Source organism: Fukomys damarensis, unplaced genomic scaffold (genome assembly GCF_012274545.1).
Source record: "Fukomys damarensis isolate Sample0158 unplaced genomic scaffold, DMR_v1.0_HiC HiC_scaffold_15, whole genome shotgun sequence".
Taxonomy (NCBI): Eukaryota; Metazoa; Chordata; class Mammalia; order Rodentia; family Bathyergidae; genus Fukomys; species Fukomys damarensis.
In genome coordinates this window covers 65,798,383-65,815,252 of record NW_022900927.1, presented here as the reverse complement: position 1 = coordinate 65,815,252, position 16,870 = coordinate 65,798,383, and the positions used below count along the sequence as shown (strand labels likewise).

At 57.0% G+C, this 16,870-nt stretch overlaps 1 protein-coding gene and 2 long non-coding RNA genes across 3 annotated transcripts in view; 2 read left to right on the top strand and 1 right to left on the bottom strand.

Annotated features, from left to right (window-relative positions):
- Large1 (LARGE xylosyl- and glucuronyltransferase 1) overlaps nucleotides 1-5,029 on the top strand; it is a 68,745-nt gene extending 63,716 nt beyond the window's left edge. Inside the window, exons 10-11 of the mRNA XM_019206296.2 lie at nucleotides 1,885-2,080; nucleotides 3,699-5,029. Of these exons, the coding sequence (XP_019061841.2) occupies nucleotides 1,885-2,080; nucleotides 3,699-3,896 (394 nt within the window). The 3' untranslated portion in view covers nucleotides 3,897-5,029. The remainder of the gene's footprint in view (nucleotides 1-1,884; nucleotides 2,081-3,698) is intronic.
- A 5,359-nt stretch (nucleotides 5,030-10,388) lies between these two features.
- On the top strand, nucleotides 10,389-16,836 carry LOC117286157. Its single transcript, XR_004517314.1, has 3 exons — nucleotides 10,389-11,140; nucleotides 13,005-13,273; nucleotides 14,094-16,836. It is a non-coding gene; the product is annotated as an uncharacterized LOC117286157 (long non-coding RNA).
- Nucleotides 14,915-16,870, bottom strand: part of LOC117286158 — a 10,782-nt gene continuing 8,826 nt past the window's right edge. The window contains exons 3-4 of the long non-coding RNA XR_004517315.1: nucleotides 16,646-16,804; nucleotides 14,915-14,959 (exon numbers count right to left, since the gene is read on the bottom strand). This is a non-coding gene — a long non-coding RNA (uncharacterized LOC117286158). The remainder of the gene's footprint in view (nucleotides 14,960-16,645; nucleotides 16,805-16,870) is intronic.

Below are 16,870 nucleotides of genomic sequence, written 5' to 3'. Positions count from 1 at the left end.
TAATGAGCACTCAGGCCTGCGAGTGCTGAAACCTGCTCCCTGCCACACCTGGAATGAGAATTGCTTCTGCCCAGCCCCGGCTTCCGGGCCGCAGCCTGTCCTCAAAGCCTCAGGAACTGCTGTGGAAGCTCAAGCTTGCGAACCTCCCAAGCGGCCCTAGACCTTCTGCAGCACCGTACAGGGCGGAGCCAGGACCCCCTCCCCGCCAGCGCTGTACACACAGCGCAGCCAGGACCCCCTCCCCGCCAGCGCTGTTCTGAGGCTGCTGGTGCTGCAGGGCCTGACCCCTGGGCCCATGCGGGCCCGGAGCAGTGCACAGGCTGGAACCGGTCTCCTCGCCCTGACCCACCCCGCCCAGCTCTCTGCGCTGAGGCCTCCCCAGGCCGAGCGGATGGAAGCTGCCCCACACGGAGCAGAGGGACCCAGCGGCCTCGCAGCCCTGCTTCCCCTTCCCGTCGCAGAGGCTGGCAGACTTAGACTCCAGGACGGCAGGCAGTGGTCCTCGCCAGCAGGGGCACTGTGGCTCCGCATCATTCTGGAGGCAGCAAGACAGACTGAGGAATCCTCCTGCACTCTGAGGATGAAGCCACTTGCCAGCCCCCAGGAACGATCAGCAGTTCGCATCTTACCAGGAAGCCCTGGGCGCACAGGGTGCTGAAGGGCAGAAGTCAGGCGCGCTGCTTCCCGCGCCTCTGGCATCTCTGGGCACCTTCTGCGTGCTGCTCCCTAAGCACCCAGCAGATGGGCAGCCTGGTGCTGCTCTCCCGGGGGCGCCCGAGGCGGGAAAAGTCTGCAAGTGCTTTCCGCAGGGTCCTCCCCTGCCAAGTGGAGATGTGGGACTCTAACCCTGGCCCAGCGGCTCCATCGCTTGGGCTGCTGGACTCTGTCCAAGGTTCCACAGCCACGAACAGGCTCCGCGGTCTCACCACTTCTCCCCTCACTCCTCACATCCCTGCCGTCCCTCCCGCCGCACAGCTCTAAGAACGCGGGCGCGGGCAGCCCGGGAGCTGGGGGGACAGTCCCCACCGCTGTGCCAGCCTCCGCCAGGGCCGGGCCAGGCGGGGATTCGAGGTGCAGCCCTGGTGCCCTCGCCCCACCCCTGACGTGGACCCGCCTCTGGCTTTGCTCAGCTCTGCCCCACCGTCCCCGGCCTCTGTCACTCCCTAGCACTCATCTGCTCATCCGTCTGCAGCCTCATCTCAGCTGCGGCCTGGTAGGGGCAGTGACCCGCGGGGTGGGCCGAGGCCAGCAGCTTCTGCGCGTGTGTGCCCTGACCTGGGGATGAGAACTTAGAGCGCGTTGGCTGTGTGGCCGGAGCATGACGAGCCGGCGGTTGGCATCAGCTGCTCTTGCTGTTCTGTGCCCAACTTCGTTTTCTGTTGCCAAGAAACAAATTCAGGGTTGTGGCTTCTCCGCTCGGGGTCCGCTGGGCCAGAGTCTCCTCCACAGCAGGCTGCGTCTTCCTTACCTGCTGCCAGCCGACTTCTTTCCTTAAACTGTGCTGCATCCTGGCTCCGCTGGCCTCAGCATCCAGTATCCTAGCTCCCTGTTCTCTGCCCACAGCTTCCTTCCAGATCCACGGCCGAAGGTTCCGTGATCAGGCCAGGCCCACCTTGGTGGTCTCCCAAGTTTCCCTGATCAGCAGCCGCAGTTCTGTGTGCAGAAACCCTCTTGCACGCAGAGCGCTGTGAGTGGTGCCTAGGCAGCCTCCAGGAGGGGCGTCACAGAGGCTGGGGCTCCGAGGGGTCTGCATCTGCTCGCTGCCCTCACTGAGGGCAGAACATAAGCCTGGCAGTGCAGCACTGGTTTCCCGGCCTCATCCAGGAGTGGGACAGAATCCCGGTTCCCTTCCCACAGCCCACGGCTCTTCTCTGTGTGTCGCAGGTACCACGTCTGGACGAAAGGCCACGCACCCACCAACTTCGCCAAGTGGCGGACCGCCACCACGCCTTACCGGGTGGAGTGGGAGGCCGATTTCGAGCCGTATGTGGTCGTGAGACGGGACTGCCCTGAGTACGACCGGAGGTTTGTGGGCTTCGGCTGGAACAAGGTGGCTCACATCATGGAACTGGACGCGCAGGTAAGGAGCTCAGGCATCCCTCAGTGTGGGCTGAGGCTGAGAAGCCAGGACCACATGGGCTTGGGGACCTTGAGCAGGAAGGTGGCAGCACTGGTCCTGCGACTTTCTCCTGCCCTTGGGCCTGAGCTGGGGCCCTGGCCAGGCCCAGCCAAGTGTGTCTGTGACGTCGCTGGCCTCTGGGCATGGTGTGGACACCCACAATGCCCCTGACTGCTCCACCCTTTCTTAACAGAGCGGTGAAGTTTGGGCTTTCCTGAGCCACACGAACCTTCACTTGCTTTTGGAGCAAGTCATGTGGGTCCCAGGTTCTGCGAGCCTTTTCTGTGAAGATCCACGTGGCATCTGGGGCCTCAAGGGGCTTCTCTGCAAATGAGCTGGCTGTGTTCGGACAGCCTCACTCACAGACATACAGTGCCTCACGTGCTGTCGTCTGCCGGTCCCCGTGTTGAGCAAACGAAAGCACGGCCGACCTGGCCGCTGCCCGGAAGGGTACTGGTCCCTGGCCCACCGCTTTCCAAGGCACCCCTTCCTGCACACAGGGCTGTGGCTCTCACCAGAGCGCCCAGCACTGAGGTGCCTGGTGCTGGCCAGTGTGGGCCTCACCAGCATCTCTGCCGTGGTGGTGAGTGGTCCCAGGAGGTCGGGGACCACGCGGTGAGAACCAGGATGCAGGCAGTACCGGGTCTGTGTGAAGGAGAGAAAGCTTGGCCCTAGTGTCTGTGTTCCCCAAACACCTGGGAGGGCAGTGCCTGAGCCGCTGGGACAGCGGGTGTGGCATTTGTGTGTCCAGCAGGGTGCGCTGAGCTGGTTCCCAAAAGGGCAACTCTTCTGGCGCTGAGACCTTTGTTTCTAGACAGTGTCGTAGAAGTCTTGAAAATTGCTGCTTGTTTTCATTTCTTGGCCCATAGCACCTGTCATTTTACTCCTTCCGATGACCTGATGAGGCCCAGGACAGGTGGCCCAGCCACACCCACAGGAGCCATGGGGATGAGCGTCCCAGAGGGCTAAGCGCAGGGACTTCCTTCTCCCTTCTCCCTCAGTGGTCCCTGCCCCTGCAGTAGGGTGCCAGAAGCAGCCTTTCCTGTCCCCACCTCCTCACGTTTTTGTTCTCACCCTGTCTGGGCTGGGAAACAAGATGAGCAAAGGTCCCTCAGACGCTGTGTCCAGAGCAGAGTGGGGAGCTGGAGGACCCTGTGCCCAGAGACCGTGCCAGTGATGCGTCTGAGATTTGTGCTATGTTTTCGGCTCAGGGGCCGTTTGTGTTTGGTCTGAGGACTCTGCCACGTCCTGCCAGGTGAGGACACTGGTGACCTGATTTGTAACAGAGCAACCAAGAGGAGTTTTGCTTTTGATGAGCTTCTGCCTGATGGAGAGTTTACCTTTATTTTCTCCTTGTCCTTTTCGGCCCCTCCCAGCCCTGCCTGGGGCGGCTGTGCAGCCCCGTGAGCAGGCAACAGTTAAGGGCCAGCAGTCGTCCTATGGCCACGTCACCGAGTGACAGGAAACCCAGGCTCGACTCAGCCTGGTGTCGGTGCAGGGTCATGGAAACAGCCCTGAGCTCCCCCTCCCGGCATGGCCGGGCCCTGGCCGGGCCTCACTGTGCTCTGTCTGCTTGCAGGAGTACGAGTTCACCGTGCTGCCTAACGCCTACATGATCCACATGCCCCACGCCCCCAGCTTCGACATCACCAAGTTCCGCTCCAACAAGCAATACCGCGTGTGTCTCAAGACCCTCAAGGAAGAGTTCCAGCAGGACATGTCCCGCCGCCACGGCTTTGCCGCCCTGAAATATCTCACGGCCGAGAACAACAGCTAGCGCAGAGAAGCCACCGCCAGAGACAGACACACCGCAGGGCCACAAGGCCTAGCCACCCGCTCGCCGCCGCCAGGCCCCGCCTTCCAGGTCAAACCCGAGCAGCGCTTCTTTGGTTTTTCTTTGTCTGTTTGGCCCCACCTGCTGCTGCCACCATGGAGATCGGACCAGGGTCCAGCCTCTCTCTCTCTGCAGCCCCGTGTAGGGAGGGAGCCCAGCAGCATGAGGCGCCACGAGAAAGGGACACGGAAGGGGGAGCGAGGAGGGCACCACGGAGCACAGACCCAGGCAGGGCATGTGGAAGACTGTGGGTCCACCCTGGGGGGTGGCGGAGTGCTTGGCTGGGCACCCCAGGAAATCAGGGTGAGGCGTGGCTTCACCACGGAAACGCTCCTCTGTGCCTGTGGCACAGCTGGGGTCCAGGGGCGGCGGCCACGGGGGTGACACAGCCTCTGGAAAAGCCCATGGGGACGTGGCAGCCCTCTGCGGGGACCTGGAGTAGGGTTGGTTGGTTCTTTACCCTCGAAGTCACCCTTGTTTTGTTTTGATTTGTTTTAGCTTGGGGGATTTTGTTTTATTTTCGGTCTGGGAATCCAAAATGGAAAATCTGGCCCTTGATGGCTCTAGAGGAAAATCCGCTGCCTCCACCAATGCCCCTCCGCCCGCTGTGGCACAAGGAGGATGGGTTCCAGCAGATGTTCAGACTCGAGAAGCTTCATCCAGGGCCAGTGCCGGGGCCCCAGAATCAGAATCCCCTGTGCTGACAGGGTTGGGGCCCAGAAACAGTGACCCACCCTCTGGAGGGGCGTGAGAGCTCAGTCGGCACTCACAGGGCCGCGTGGGGCCGCAAGCACCGCTGGGAGGAGGTTCTGGCCTCCGTCTCGGGGACCTCTCCGTGGCCACACCGAGGAGACACTGGACTTCTACTGTCCCTTCACTTCATTGTTAATGTCGTGTTTACATGATGCGAGCAGAGTCGGTGCCCTCCTCTGCGGGGCTGTCTGTATCGAGTTGCCGTGTGACCAGCGAAAGCTGCATTCAATAAACGGAAGTTCAGACTGGTTCCCTCCCGTCCGCACCACTCTTCTTTGGTGCTAGGGATGGAACCACTTCACCCTGAGCTACACCCAGCCCTATTTTCTAGTTTGTATTTTGAGACAAGGACCCGCTGCATTGCCCAGGCTGGGCTCAAACATGTAGTTCTCCTGCCTCGGCCTCCCAGTGTGCTGGATGACAGGAGTGCAGCCTCCCCTTCACATCAGAAGTTGCTGGACACCCCTTGGCATGGGCAAAATCTGAATCCATAGCAGTAGCTCCCTACTTTCTGTTGTCCTGGGTTGTTTCTCATCCACTTTCCCTCCTTGCTGAAGACCCCCTCTTGCTTTATCCTCTCACCCTCAAGCATTTTCTGATTTTCTGTGTAGCTTCCTCTCCAGAGGTGTCATTGTACCAGATGTGTACCCAGGGGCCTTTTGATGCACTAGCTGCACGGGGCTCCGCGGTCGGCGTGGCCCGATCCCACCCTGCCATGGGCCCAGCACAAGTGTTTCCTCTGAGATGTGCACAAGACGTAGAAAGTTTGCAATGGGACTAACCCTTGCACAGGTGCAGATAAGTCCTTGGTGATGCCTGGACGGCAGGGCCCCCAGAACCCACTGCATGTCTCCCCAGTCCCACGCCCTGCAACCCCCAACCCGAGACCTGGTTGTGAGATTCACCAGCCACACACCACTGCCTTCCCTCGCCCCTGTGTGCGCACGCGTGTATACACACACACACACACACACACACACACACACACTCCTGCAGACGCCCATATTAGTCCACGTATTCGGAATGAGTCATTACCAGCTACTTCAGCCAGCTTGAAAACCAGCTGGTAGCACTGATTCCTCCGTGTTAAAAAATCTATTTTGAATTCCCTGAAGCCTTTTTAAAAATTGCCCTGGTGCCCGAACCAAGCCCATCTACCTGGCTCCCTTTCGCATGTCTGTGGCCCCTCGGGTGACGTGTAATTTGTCAACACACTGGCCACTCCTGAGAATGAACGAAGGCGCTGATTACTTTGGCACAATAGGTTATAAAACCATGTGGCTTCCTGAACAGAGAGTTCCTGACAGCAGAAACTCGCTGCACACAGCGAGAGAGGGCCCTGGGTCCCTGGGAGCAGGTGCCTTAGGCTCACAGCCCGACCAGCCAGGTGATGGCACAGGGCGAAGACTGCGCTGTGTCAGCTCCTGGGCGAGACCGGCTCGGAGCAGTCACACTGCGGTCTTCAAGCTTAACCACCCTCCTGCCATCTCGGCTTCCTGCTGAGAGGAGCAGCAGGGTCTCTTCGAGGCCCCACAACAGTCAAGTCCAGGAGAAACCAGTCGCTGGGTCACTCGGTGCAGCCGGGCTTCCCGTGCATCTGCTCAGGGCCACATGGGTGCCGAGGTGGACACCCATGTCCACAGTCCGTGTGCAGAGCCTGGGCAAACACCCACTGCTCTTGCTTGAGTCGGAAGCCACAGGAGCCCCCATAGCGCTCCCACCTGATGGTAAGGACTCAGGTGTGGCATAGCTGCAAGCAGGAGGAGCTGACCCCATGGGGGTGCTGGTTTCCAGTCTTCCTCGCAACACCCACAATCACAGTCGCCACGCATCCCCTTCCTCTGCACCCAACCTGCTGCTCTCCTGCTTTCCTGGAAACCCTCGTGGACTCCAGCCAGGAAGTCTAACGCGTTCAGACGGCTTGGATCGGATCCAGGGGAAGCGGCAGACTCCCGAAGCCCCTCCTGCCTTGCTTCCGAGAGGTCTCAGTACAGGCTGAGCCTCACAGCCTCCAATGCTGGCCTTGCCCACCTCTGCCGCCCGCTTCAAAGCCTCTCCCAAGTATCCCCGGCTCGAAGCGCACATACTGGTGGCGCTGACTAATGGCTTCTTTGTGCCCCACCATGAAAGCACAGACCCCACTTTAATGGTGTTCCTTTCAAAGACTCCACTGTCTTTGAGTTAAGGCTCCATTTGTGGTCGCCAGGCCTTGGTGCCCGGTGTTCTTGGGGGAGGTGTGACTGAAATCCCCACTCAGCCGCTCCCTGTGCCCTCCGGGTGGACGGAGAGCACTGCCGTGCACAGAGCCAAGGCGGCCTGGTACTTGTCCCGTGGGGCCCCACAGCCATCCAGTAAAGCAAGAAAGGTTCATTGCCCCCTGACTGCACAATAATATAAAGGACTTCTGGATGCCTCCTCCTGCCTCAGCCTCCCAAGTGCTGGGATTCTAGGCGTGTGCCGCCATACCAGCACTCAGTGGCATTTTTTAAGTATATAGTTCAGTAGTTTTGTTACTTGAGTGCTTTGAATGAAAAAACAGTCTCACGTATACTGAGAAGTGCTTTGAAAAAGGTGAGGATGATAAAAACATCCTGGACTGACTCGGCGTACATCATGTGACAGTTCTGTGGCGGGCGGTGTTACAGAAGCCGGCTGCAGAAGGTTCACCGGTGATGTGTGCACTGCAGGGACGTTTACAGCAACTTCTAAGCCACACTCTTTAACTGCAACGCTCTGTGTGCTCAGAGAGAGTCTATCATGTGGGTATAAATGTGAACCTTTACCTTTTTTTTTAGCTCCTCATCTGACCTACAAGGTAAAAGTAAAACAGCAGCATAGGGATCCTTGCACTGGGGTAGCTCAGCGGGTTGGACCCCTGGCACCGTAAAGGCAATAAATGAATAAGTAAATAAAAACTCTTGACTCCCCAACTCCCCGACGCCTGTGCCCCCACTTGCAGGTGTGTCTGCAGCTGTGAGAGGCCTCCTCATGGTTCAGCAGAGCAGAGATGAGGGCTCTCTTCCCTGCGTGACTGCTAAGATCCACGTTTAACTCTGGACCTCTAGAGGATCAGAAATGTCCTCTGCCCAGGCGAGAACAAGCAGCCCTCCGCCACACACCAGGGCCACACCTGCAGCATGAGCACAGAGGCTGAGCGCTCCCTGGCTTGCGTAAGGGCCACCAGAAGCTGCTGAACGTTCTGTCTTCTCAGCTTCGGGCTGTGCACCCCACAGGCTCACCGCGCTCACGTGCCCGAGCCCCAGTTCCTGTGAGGGGCCGTGGTCTGCAGCCAAGTTCTGCTTCTGGGCAACTTGTAGTAAACCAGAGGTGGTTCTGGCCCAGGAGCTCGCCAGCTTCGGGGATGTGAATGTAACCGTGTCCAGTGTAGCAGCAGGAGCCTGGCGGAGGCCACCGCCTCAGTCCTGCCCTCTACAGCGATGCTGCAGGGACACCAGCACCTCCAGAGCCACCTGGCCAGCATGGCAGAGCTCCTCGGTGCTCACCGTTCTCGCTCTGTGCCTACAGGAATCCCGCACGCCCTGGAGTCTGGAAATGACCGTGGAATCCCAGCTCCAGGAGGCAGAGTCACTTGGGCAGCCAGGCAGCAGCCGTATCTGACTGCAGGCCCAGCCGCCCAGCATTGGTGGGTACAGGTGATGTGAGTCGGGGGGCAGAGCATGGGGTCCCTCTCCCCTCCCGCTGCGGCTCCATGACCCTGGTGAGGACCGGCCCAGAAGGGAGGATAGGACCCAACACAGCCCGATGTAACCGTCCGCTCGTCTTGCCCCAGGGGAAGGATGCCCGGGTACCGTCTTAGACCCAGACACAGCATCTCAGGCGGCTGAGCTGGGGACCCTGGACGCCAAGACCAGCCAGGCCAGTCCCAGCTGCCTGATGCCCAGCGGCTCAGATTAGCACCAGAAGACAGAGTCTGCTCTGAGGGGACGGAAGCAGGCGGAAGCAGCCTTGCTGGCCAGAGCTGTTCTTCCCCCAGCCTACAGAGCACTCTCAGGCTTTCACAGCATCCGAGTCCCTGGCAGGCCGCCCGAGGTCCTGTGCTCCTCGCAGGCACTGGGGTGCAGAGAGCCCCATCCATGCGCCGCAGTCCTCCGCTCCCCGACCCCCTGGCAGCCACCAATCGCCACGTCTCCACGGGGCCCGGGTCATGGCTGGTAGCCTCACTGAACGCTGTATAAAACCCGTCTAAGCACGTGATGGGGCTGTTTTAAAAAGCAGCTGCTGGGGTTCAGGAACAGTGCCAGGTGGCAGTGACTCCAAAAAGAGTGAGGCATAGTCCCTGCTGTCACGGGAAGACAGATGGGCACATGGGCAGCAGCACCAGGTCACCGAGGCAGAGGGACCCGGGGAGAGCTGGACTCCAAGGAAGAGGCCCTCGGTCCAGACGGCCGAGGCAGATGGCGCCTAAGAGAAGACATTGTTCTGACAGCGCTAAACCAGTACAGAAGAGGGATCGAGATGTCGCTGCAGAAGCCAGGACCCTGGCGCCGGGAGGAGAGGTGGGGCTGCAGTGGAAATAGCACGGGACTCGGGATTTAGAGGCACAAGCAGTAAACTGCGGGGAAGTGGAAAATCAGCAAGAGAGGCCAGCCAGGGTGGGGAGCTTCTAGGATTTTGCCCCAGATTTACTTATTTTATGTGGACAGATAAAAATGGACACACGCAGCAGGTGAGGCGCAGTGCGCATGCGCTATGTCTGCGAGCGCCACGGCGGAACCGAGTCTTAAGTCTGGGTGACTGCAGTGCGCCGGCCCCACAGAGGCAGGATTTCCGCAGTGGGGCGCGCTCGGCATCAACTCACTTCACGCTTATTTATTTGATCGTTTGTTTGTATTTTGAGACGAAGTCTTACTGAGTTGCCCAGGTCGGCCTCCAACTTGCAATTTTCCCGAAGAGCTGGATTCCAGGCTGTGCCTCAGCCCGGCTGCCGCTGTGTTTTAAGAACATTGTGTCACTGCTGACCACCGTCAGCGTGGCCATCATAGGTCCTTGGAGGTCCACCACTGGCCGGCACACCAAAGGCAGAGAGGAACTCCCGGATGGCCAGCCGCCCTTGGCCAGGGTGCAAGGCGGGGCACCTGTCCAGCTCAGGGGAGCCCAGCTTGGCTGGGTGAGCGCAGACTGTGCTACTCCCGAAGGGCCAACCCTCGGCCCAGAAGGTGAGCCTGGCGGCAGTCCCCCACCTCACCTGGAGAGCCCTGAACTGGGCTGGCCCCTCTCGCCCGGATGTAGGCCGACTTCCCCATGCATGGTCACAGTTAGATCGCTGCACCTTGGCACCAAGAGCCCTCACAGTCAGGATTTAATGTAATCAGTCAACAGACGGTTCCTCCAGCTGACACCCGGTCTCCAGGCCTGGCAGGAGGAGGAGGCTGGGCCTGGGTCTGTGAGCTCAGGCTCTGCTCCTTTCCCATTTGGCATATTTGGGCCCTTGAGCTACGACCAGCCTGATACACAAACAAAGTGGGTTATGTCCAGAGCTTTAGTTTTAACTTATGACCAATCTTGAGTTACGACCCAAATGCTGGCAGCTTGTGCTTCCAGATGGTCTCAAATACAGACTTCACCCAGAGTTCTGGAAGGAACATGACAGCATCCTTTCCTGTGTGGGGCTGATTGAGAAATCTTGGGCCGGTGTCTCTCTAAGGACACTGAGCTCTGTCCATGTGCAGGAGAGAGACTGAAGGCTGTGCAGAGGAGCCAGAGCCTTCATTGACCAACTTGCTTTTCCTGTCTGGTGTAGAGAAGCCAAAGACGAGGCTGAGCATTCTGCAGCTGGAGAACAGAGAAGCAGAAGTCTGTCCCAGATCAGCAGCTCAGCCCTAGGCAGCTGGAAGTCCCATGGGGGAGGACGGGAGGGAAGGGAGCTTCTAGGACCTCGGCTCCTTTTGCTGCTTCTGTGTGACTTCTGGCAGTCATCTGGCCTCTTGGGTTTTTAACTGTGGTTCTTCCTGGGGCTCCAGCCCTCACTCACACACCACACGCATCACCCCATCTGCCTCCCAGAACAGTGGCGGCTTGGGCTTAAGCTGGTGTCACACACCATGACCCTCGTGCACCAGTCACACGTTAAGAGGAAGAGCTGGGGCTCGAACTTGGGCTGACCCCTGTCCGGTGCTCTCGGGCACGGAGATGAGCCCTTGAGGAGAACAGGCCCAGGCTGTGATCTACATGAGCTGAGGGATCCTCACCCGCCCTGGAGACAGAGCCACGGTCCTCTGTGCTACAGATGAGGGAGGAGGTGGGGGGGCTGAGGCAGAAGGGCTCAGCGTCTTTGCAGCTGGTAAGGGATCCGGCAGGGTGAGGGCACCTCACTCGGCTCCCTGGTGCACACCTGTCCACCTGCCATGGGCACCACAGGGTTCAAGAGGCGTCTCTCAGAGGACAGCAAGAGTTGGAGGAAGGTGTGTGTAAGGGTAGGTTCATTGTGCATGCACGAGGCCAGCAGATGGCAAGGAGGCTGGGGGGAGAAGTTCGTGCCTCACAGTTCCTGTGACAGTTAAGCTTGTTTGTGCCAACCAGATTGGCTTGGGGCCACCGGGGGGGGGCACACTCTTGGGTGGGTCTGGGAGGTCAGGGAGGTGTCTCCTTGGGGTTTATATCTGATCCCTGGCCTTTTCCTCTTGACACTGTCCCTGCTCTGTTCCCCAGCCTCCATGAACTGATCCTTTTTGCTCCACCACAGCCTTCTGCCATATTGTTTCTGCCTCGGAGCCAGGCAGCCATGCACTGAATCCCCTAAAACCACAAGCCAAACTAAACCTCTCCTGAGTTGTGGGGGTCGAATGTTGTGTTCCACAGTTCCAACTGTGACTGATACAGTTCTAAGAAGAGGGACACCCCCCCACACACAGGGCCTGTGAAGGGGCAGAGAGTGCAGGAGGAGAATGTAGGCCAGACTTTCTGTGGTTTCTGAGCTGGCAGGGCAGGGCACGCAGGCCAGATGGGTGGGTTGGGATAACTTCCAGGGCCCTGAGTGTCAGGGACATGGCCAGCCATGAGGTACCCAGCCCTTGGACGATGAGAGTGGGAATGGGGCCTGGAGTCAGAGCTTGAAAGAGGCTGGGGACCTCTGAGGTTTGGGCCACCTCACTGCCCATCGAAGGCGGCTGGCCAACCCTGGGTTCTCCAGGCTCAGCAGTGCCCAGGGTGTCAGCGCATCAGGACACACCCGTACGGAAGAGCAGCACTCAGCCAGGCAAACAAGCACCTCACAACCCTCCCAGCATGTCAGGTAGCCACGCCTCTGGGACGGGAGACTCCTCGGTGACCCTCGTGGACCAGTCAGGGTCCTTATCCTCAGTACCCTCACCACAGGTAAGTGCAGATCAAATGGGGCACTAATGGTAACTTCATGAGATTAATCAGAATAAACTGTCACTCCTGAATCAGCAGTGTCACGACATCACTGAGGAGAAAGTGCAGGGGAAGTCATGTGTGTGGGGGCGTGTCCCACAGGCACATGCCCGGATCATACCACAAATCCAGTTCACAGAGAAAGGAGCCACTGGACTACTCAGCTCCCAGAGAAGTGCGACCAGCCAAGGGGCTGCAGGAACTCTTTTTCCATTTGTTGTCACCTTCCAAGGTCTCCTGCATACACACAAGCAAATCTACCTTCTCTACCATCTGTGCCTAACGATTTGTCAGGACAGTTTCTCACCATGGTGTGTGCTCTGGCCTCGGGCCTCTCTCTCCAAGAACCCTGCACCCCTGCACTCCCGACTCCCACCCTATTTCAGGCAGAGCTGAGATCTCCCAGCTCCTTCACCACGCCTCCCGCTCATTCCTGACCCCCAGCGCAGGTCAAAGCCCGGCCCTCCGACTGCCTGATTCCTGGAGTTCTGCACCTTGGTCTGCACTAATTGCTCCAGGGAACGCAACCTTCCTACTAGGTGTGAGCACGGGAGGGAGGAGAGGACGGAGCTGCTGTACCTCCCGGTGGCCCTAGTTGATGACCTGAGTCCTACCTGGGCACTTGTTACGGGAGGGGGGTTCTCCTCCCAGGCCCTTCTGTGAGGCTGCGGAGCCGTTCATTACCCCAGCCTCCTTCCCTTGGGAAGACATTTCTGAAGCTGCTGAGCTTCAAGGCTGTTCAGGGGCATCCTGTGCCCTGTCAGGACAGGTGTGACTCCTTCATTTCCTCCATGGCCCACAGGGAAGGGGCTTCTTGAAGACTTGGAATCCAGTTCTCCACCTTCCTTTCCAGGGCCCTCCACTGTGTGGTTCAGCACACAGCACCAGCTTCGCGGTAACCCAGATTTTCCATTCTGTCTCTAGCCCTTCCCAGCAGTGAGATTGGCACAGGTTCTCACTCAGACTCCCCAAGCCACGTCTGCAAAGCCTGCTCGGAGGTGCACGTTAGCGGACGTCACACGTGCTGTGTGAAGACTTCATGAAGACACAGAAGCGTCTTTAGCCGATCAGGCTCCATGACCCAGGAATCCAGGAGGAATACTGAGGTGGTATGAATTCTGCCATCACACCTGCAGAGTGGCAGCTCGTTCTCAGGTCTCCGTTCGAGGGAAGCATGTTAGGGGCACTCCCAGGTGAATATTCTCCACTTAGTAGTCATACTTTCAGCATGACTTAAGGTCAGGAGGAGGGTGTCTGGGGTACTGACGTGCCCACGGCAGCACAGCGCAAGGGAGCCGAACTCACATGCGTCTTCAGCCCCCTTGGGGGTGATTTGGAAGCCGCCCAGCAGAGGGACAGCACTGGCCATTGCAGGGCTGGGAAGAGGACAGCCTGGCGCTCAGGCTGGCCCCGGTTCTCAGAGAGTAAGTGGCAAGGCAGGGGTTCTGACTCCACACTTGCGGGGTGAGGCTCCCTGTTCCTCCCAGCTGCTGCTCCCCAGAGCTGAGCTGCACTTGGCTTTAAGTCAATCAGCTCAGAGGAGTTGGACCTGGGTATAGTCTGGGTAACAAAGACACCCTCGCAGGTGCTCTTCACAGAGGGCCCGAGAGCCTCAGGGTGTAAATTATGTGTAAAGCCACAGGGAGATAGCAGGGCGCAGCGGTCTCCAGGTAGGGGACTGCACAGGAGGAGATGCAGCAGACGAACTCTGTGAGCCAATCTGATTCTGTCCCTCGAGTCACGGTGTTCCATGTAGCTTCTCAAGCTTTCGTCCCTTCCCTCTTCTCTCTTGCTTTTGGACTTTTCCTCTTGTCTGCCTGTGCCTCAAGCTGACATGTCCTGAAACAATCTTCCGGGATGAGAATCCATGAGCCTACCTTGCAGGGCTGGGAGGCAGGTTGAGTTCCCTCCTCCTCCTTGGGGAACTCTCAGGTCCGGTCCAGTGACAGTTCTACAATTGGTAGGGAAGGTCTGTGACTGCAGCTTTCCTTTTCTGTGCTCCACTCCCACCAGAAACAACCAGAGGAAGCCAAGCACACTGTCCAGATGAAACACCTCTTCTCCAGGTAGCCGGACCCCCAGCTTCCCCACGACAACAACCTCCAAGCAGACCACCCTTCAATTTGCTCCTCTTTTTACTCTAAGCTTTCCTGTTCCTCTGCCTGTCCTGGAGTCTCTGCCAAATGCAAGAGATGGTGGCTGACTCGCTCAGCAGCTCTAAAGACATCGTACCTGTTTGTTCCCATCTGAGAGGCTTCCATTTCCACACATCTCATTGGCTAAAGCCAATCATATAACCAAACCTGTCTCAAAGGAAGCTGGGAAATACAGTCTTTCACATTGCTGGCCAGGTAGGAACTTAACATTCTTTTATCAAAAAAGCAGAGAAGCATGTATCAGTCAGCACTTAGCAGAGAAAATGGATTTTAATACAAGATATGTAAATATAAGAGAAGTCACAAGATTGGGTTACAATGGCTGCCTTCAGAGTTGGGTGTGGAAGAGCGCAGAAAGTCTGTCTGCTCCCTGGAGACCCAAAGGATCCAGTCAAAGCCGGGAGCTCAGCATGGTATCCTGTGTGAGGCTGTATCAGCAGGCTGAAGGGTCTCTGGTGGAAGTGTGAAGCCAGGAGATGACATCCAAGGTGAGGGCAAAGACTGGGCCTCTTCCAAAGAAAGAGAAGCAGCCTTCCTTCTTTGCTTCCCCTTTATACCATCTGGGGACAGCCCTTCCTGGGTGGGTCTTGCACACCGGAGCTGTGCGGAGCCAGTTTAGTTGGGTGTTTCTCACTCCAGGTGGCATGATCAGTCAGCATCCCAGAGCCAAAGTTGGAAGCAGCTGGTGTTGTCGCTCCTGCCATGCCCCAGGCTTGGGGGCCTCTGGGGACACATAGGAGAAAGTTTTCTCTTTTCAGACCCTCAGGGCAGCCCCCCACCATTGTGGGCAGCTTTTCGCCCTCTTGAACACCCAGAGCTACTCTTCAGCTTCTGCAGGGATTTTGGAGGGGAAAAGATAATAAAAGTAACTTGTACATATTAGTTCCCTTACGCTATGATGGTAAGTGTTCTAAGAACTTTGCATCTTTCATCAGTCTATCCCAACTACCCTATGAAATAAACACCTTTACCTCTCTTTTACAGGTGAGGGCACAGAGAGGTTAGGTAGTTTGCGCAAGGTGTCCCAGACAGTAAATGGCACGAGAGGATTCTCCTGAACAGGTAGCCTGGCTAGAGGATGTCTAACCACAGCCCACACTGCTTGCCCACAGTGTCCTCACACAGCCTCCACCTTCAGAAGCTCTGTGATACAGGAGTCAGGACAACAGCAAGGCCTGGATCATCCTGTATGACTTGCTGGGACCAAGAACCACCGGGAGCTCCTGTCCTTGGCTTCACTGGACACCAGAAACAGCTGTCCATTCTGTCATCAACCCACATGTCACGTCCAGTGACACCCAGGTCACAGCTGTGAGCTCATAATCCACCCAGATGACCCCACACTGAGGACAAACTGTCTCTGTTCCAAGTGCTGAGCGAGAGTGTCTGGTTCTCCCATTCCTGAGACCAAGCAACCTGGCCAAAGAGCGTGACCGTGCAGCACAAGCCCTAAATGGGTATGAGGGCTCCCCAAAACCAGCGACCTCCAAATGTGTTTCCTAGGCTCTGCTCCTCAATACAAATACTGTATAAGTACAAAATAAAGAAGGAACTCTTAGCCAAAAAATAACGATAATTATATAGACACCAAGAAAGTTGCCAGGAAGAACAGACACTGACCGGGTTGTAAATAATTCTGCTGAGGACACCAAGAAAGGCACAGTTCTCAGGGCACATGTAGGAATGGTAACGCACAGAGAGAAAATTAGAGGACTCGGTTCTTGGCTTGCTTCACTGCCAAGGGGAATGATTCCTAATTACAAATGGCAGAAAAGCTATAGTTCAGAAGACAGTTCTCCCAAGATAAAAGATAAAATAAGAGAGCATTTAATATACTTAAACAAATTCTTACTCCCAGGACCAGAATAATTGTGTCTTTAAGGCGCGCAGATGCTGATGGAGGCAACACCGATACTCGTTATGGGATGAGGGAGGAGACGCAGGCAGGAGGATCCAGGAAAGGTAAATATTGATCTGTTTTACCAGCAAGGTAAATAGAGGGATTCGAGAAATGTATAATGAGTTTGAAATCAGAGCAAGGGAAAAACAAACTGAAGAAATCACCATTAAAAAGATGCTTTGTAAATATTTATAACTCAAAGGTAATTACTAAGAGTTATCAAAGGTTTATGTGATTAATTAATGTATTCATTCCTCACAGTACTCATCGAGAATGCAGTATAGGCCAGACACAAGGACGACGGAAAGATAAGGTTTACCTTTACCATCAGTAAGGTAGCATTTGCTAGCAAACATCAGTGTACACCTAGCCTCACTCTGTGTCCTGGTACTTTTGCTAGTTGTGTGAACACAGAAATGTGTTTCCAGCAAGCCCTTTGGATGGCTCCAGTAGCTCATGAGCGAGACAGGTACGGTACCTTCTGGCAGGCAGTGTTACATGTTTCGTACCTGTTAAATCACCGTAGGCAGCGGCAGGTGACGTATTGTCAGTCTCGCCATGACGGGGCTTCTCCGAGGCTCGGGGATATTGCTTCCAGATGGTGAGAAGGAGTGGGCAGAAAGACTTCAAATCCCCACAGCAGGTGGGCAGCAGGGAAGGAGCCTGATCTGGTAACAGACATATTGGTCAGAGGAGCAGAATCAACAGAAAAAAAAAAGTATATATATATATAT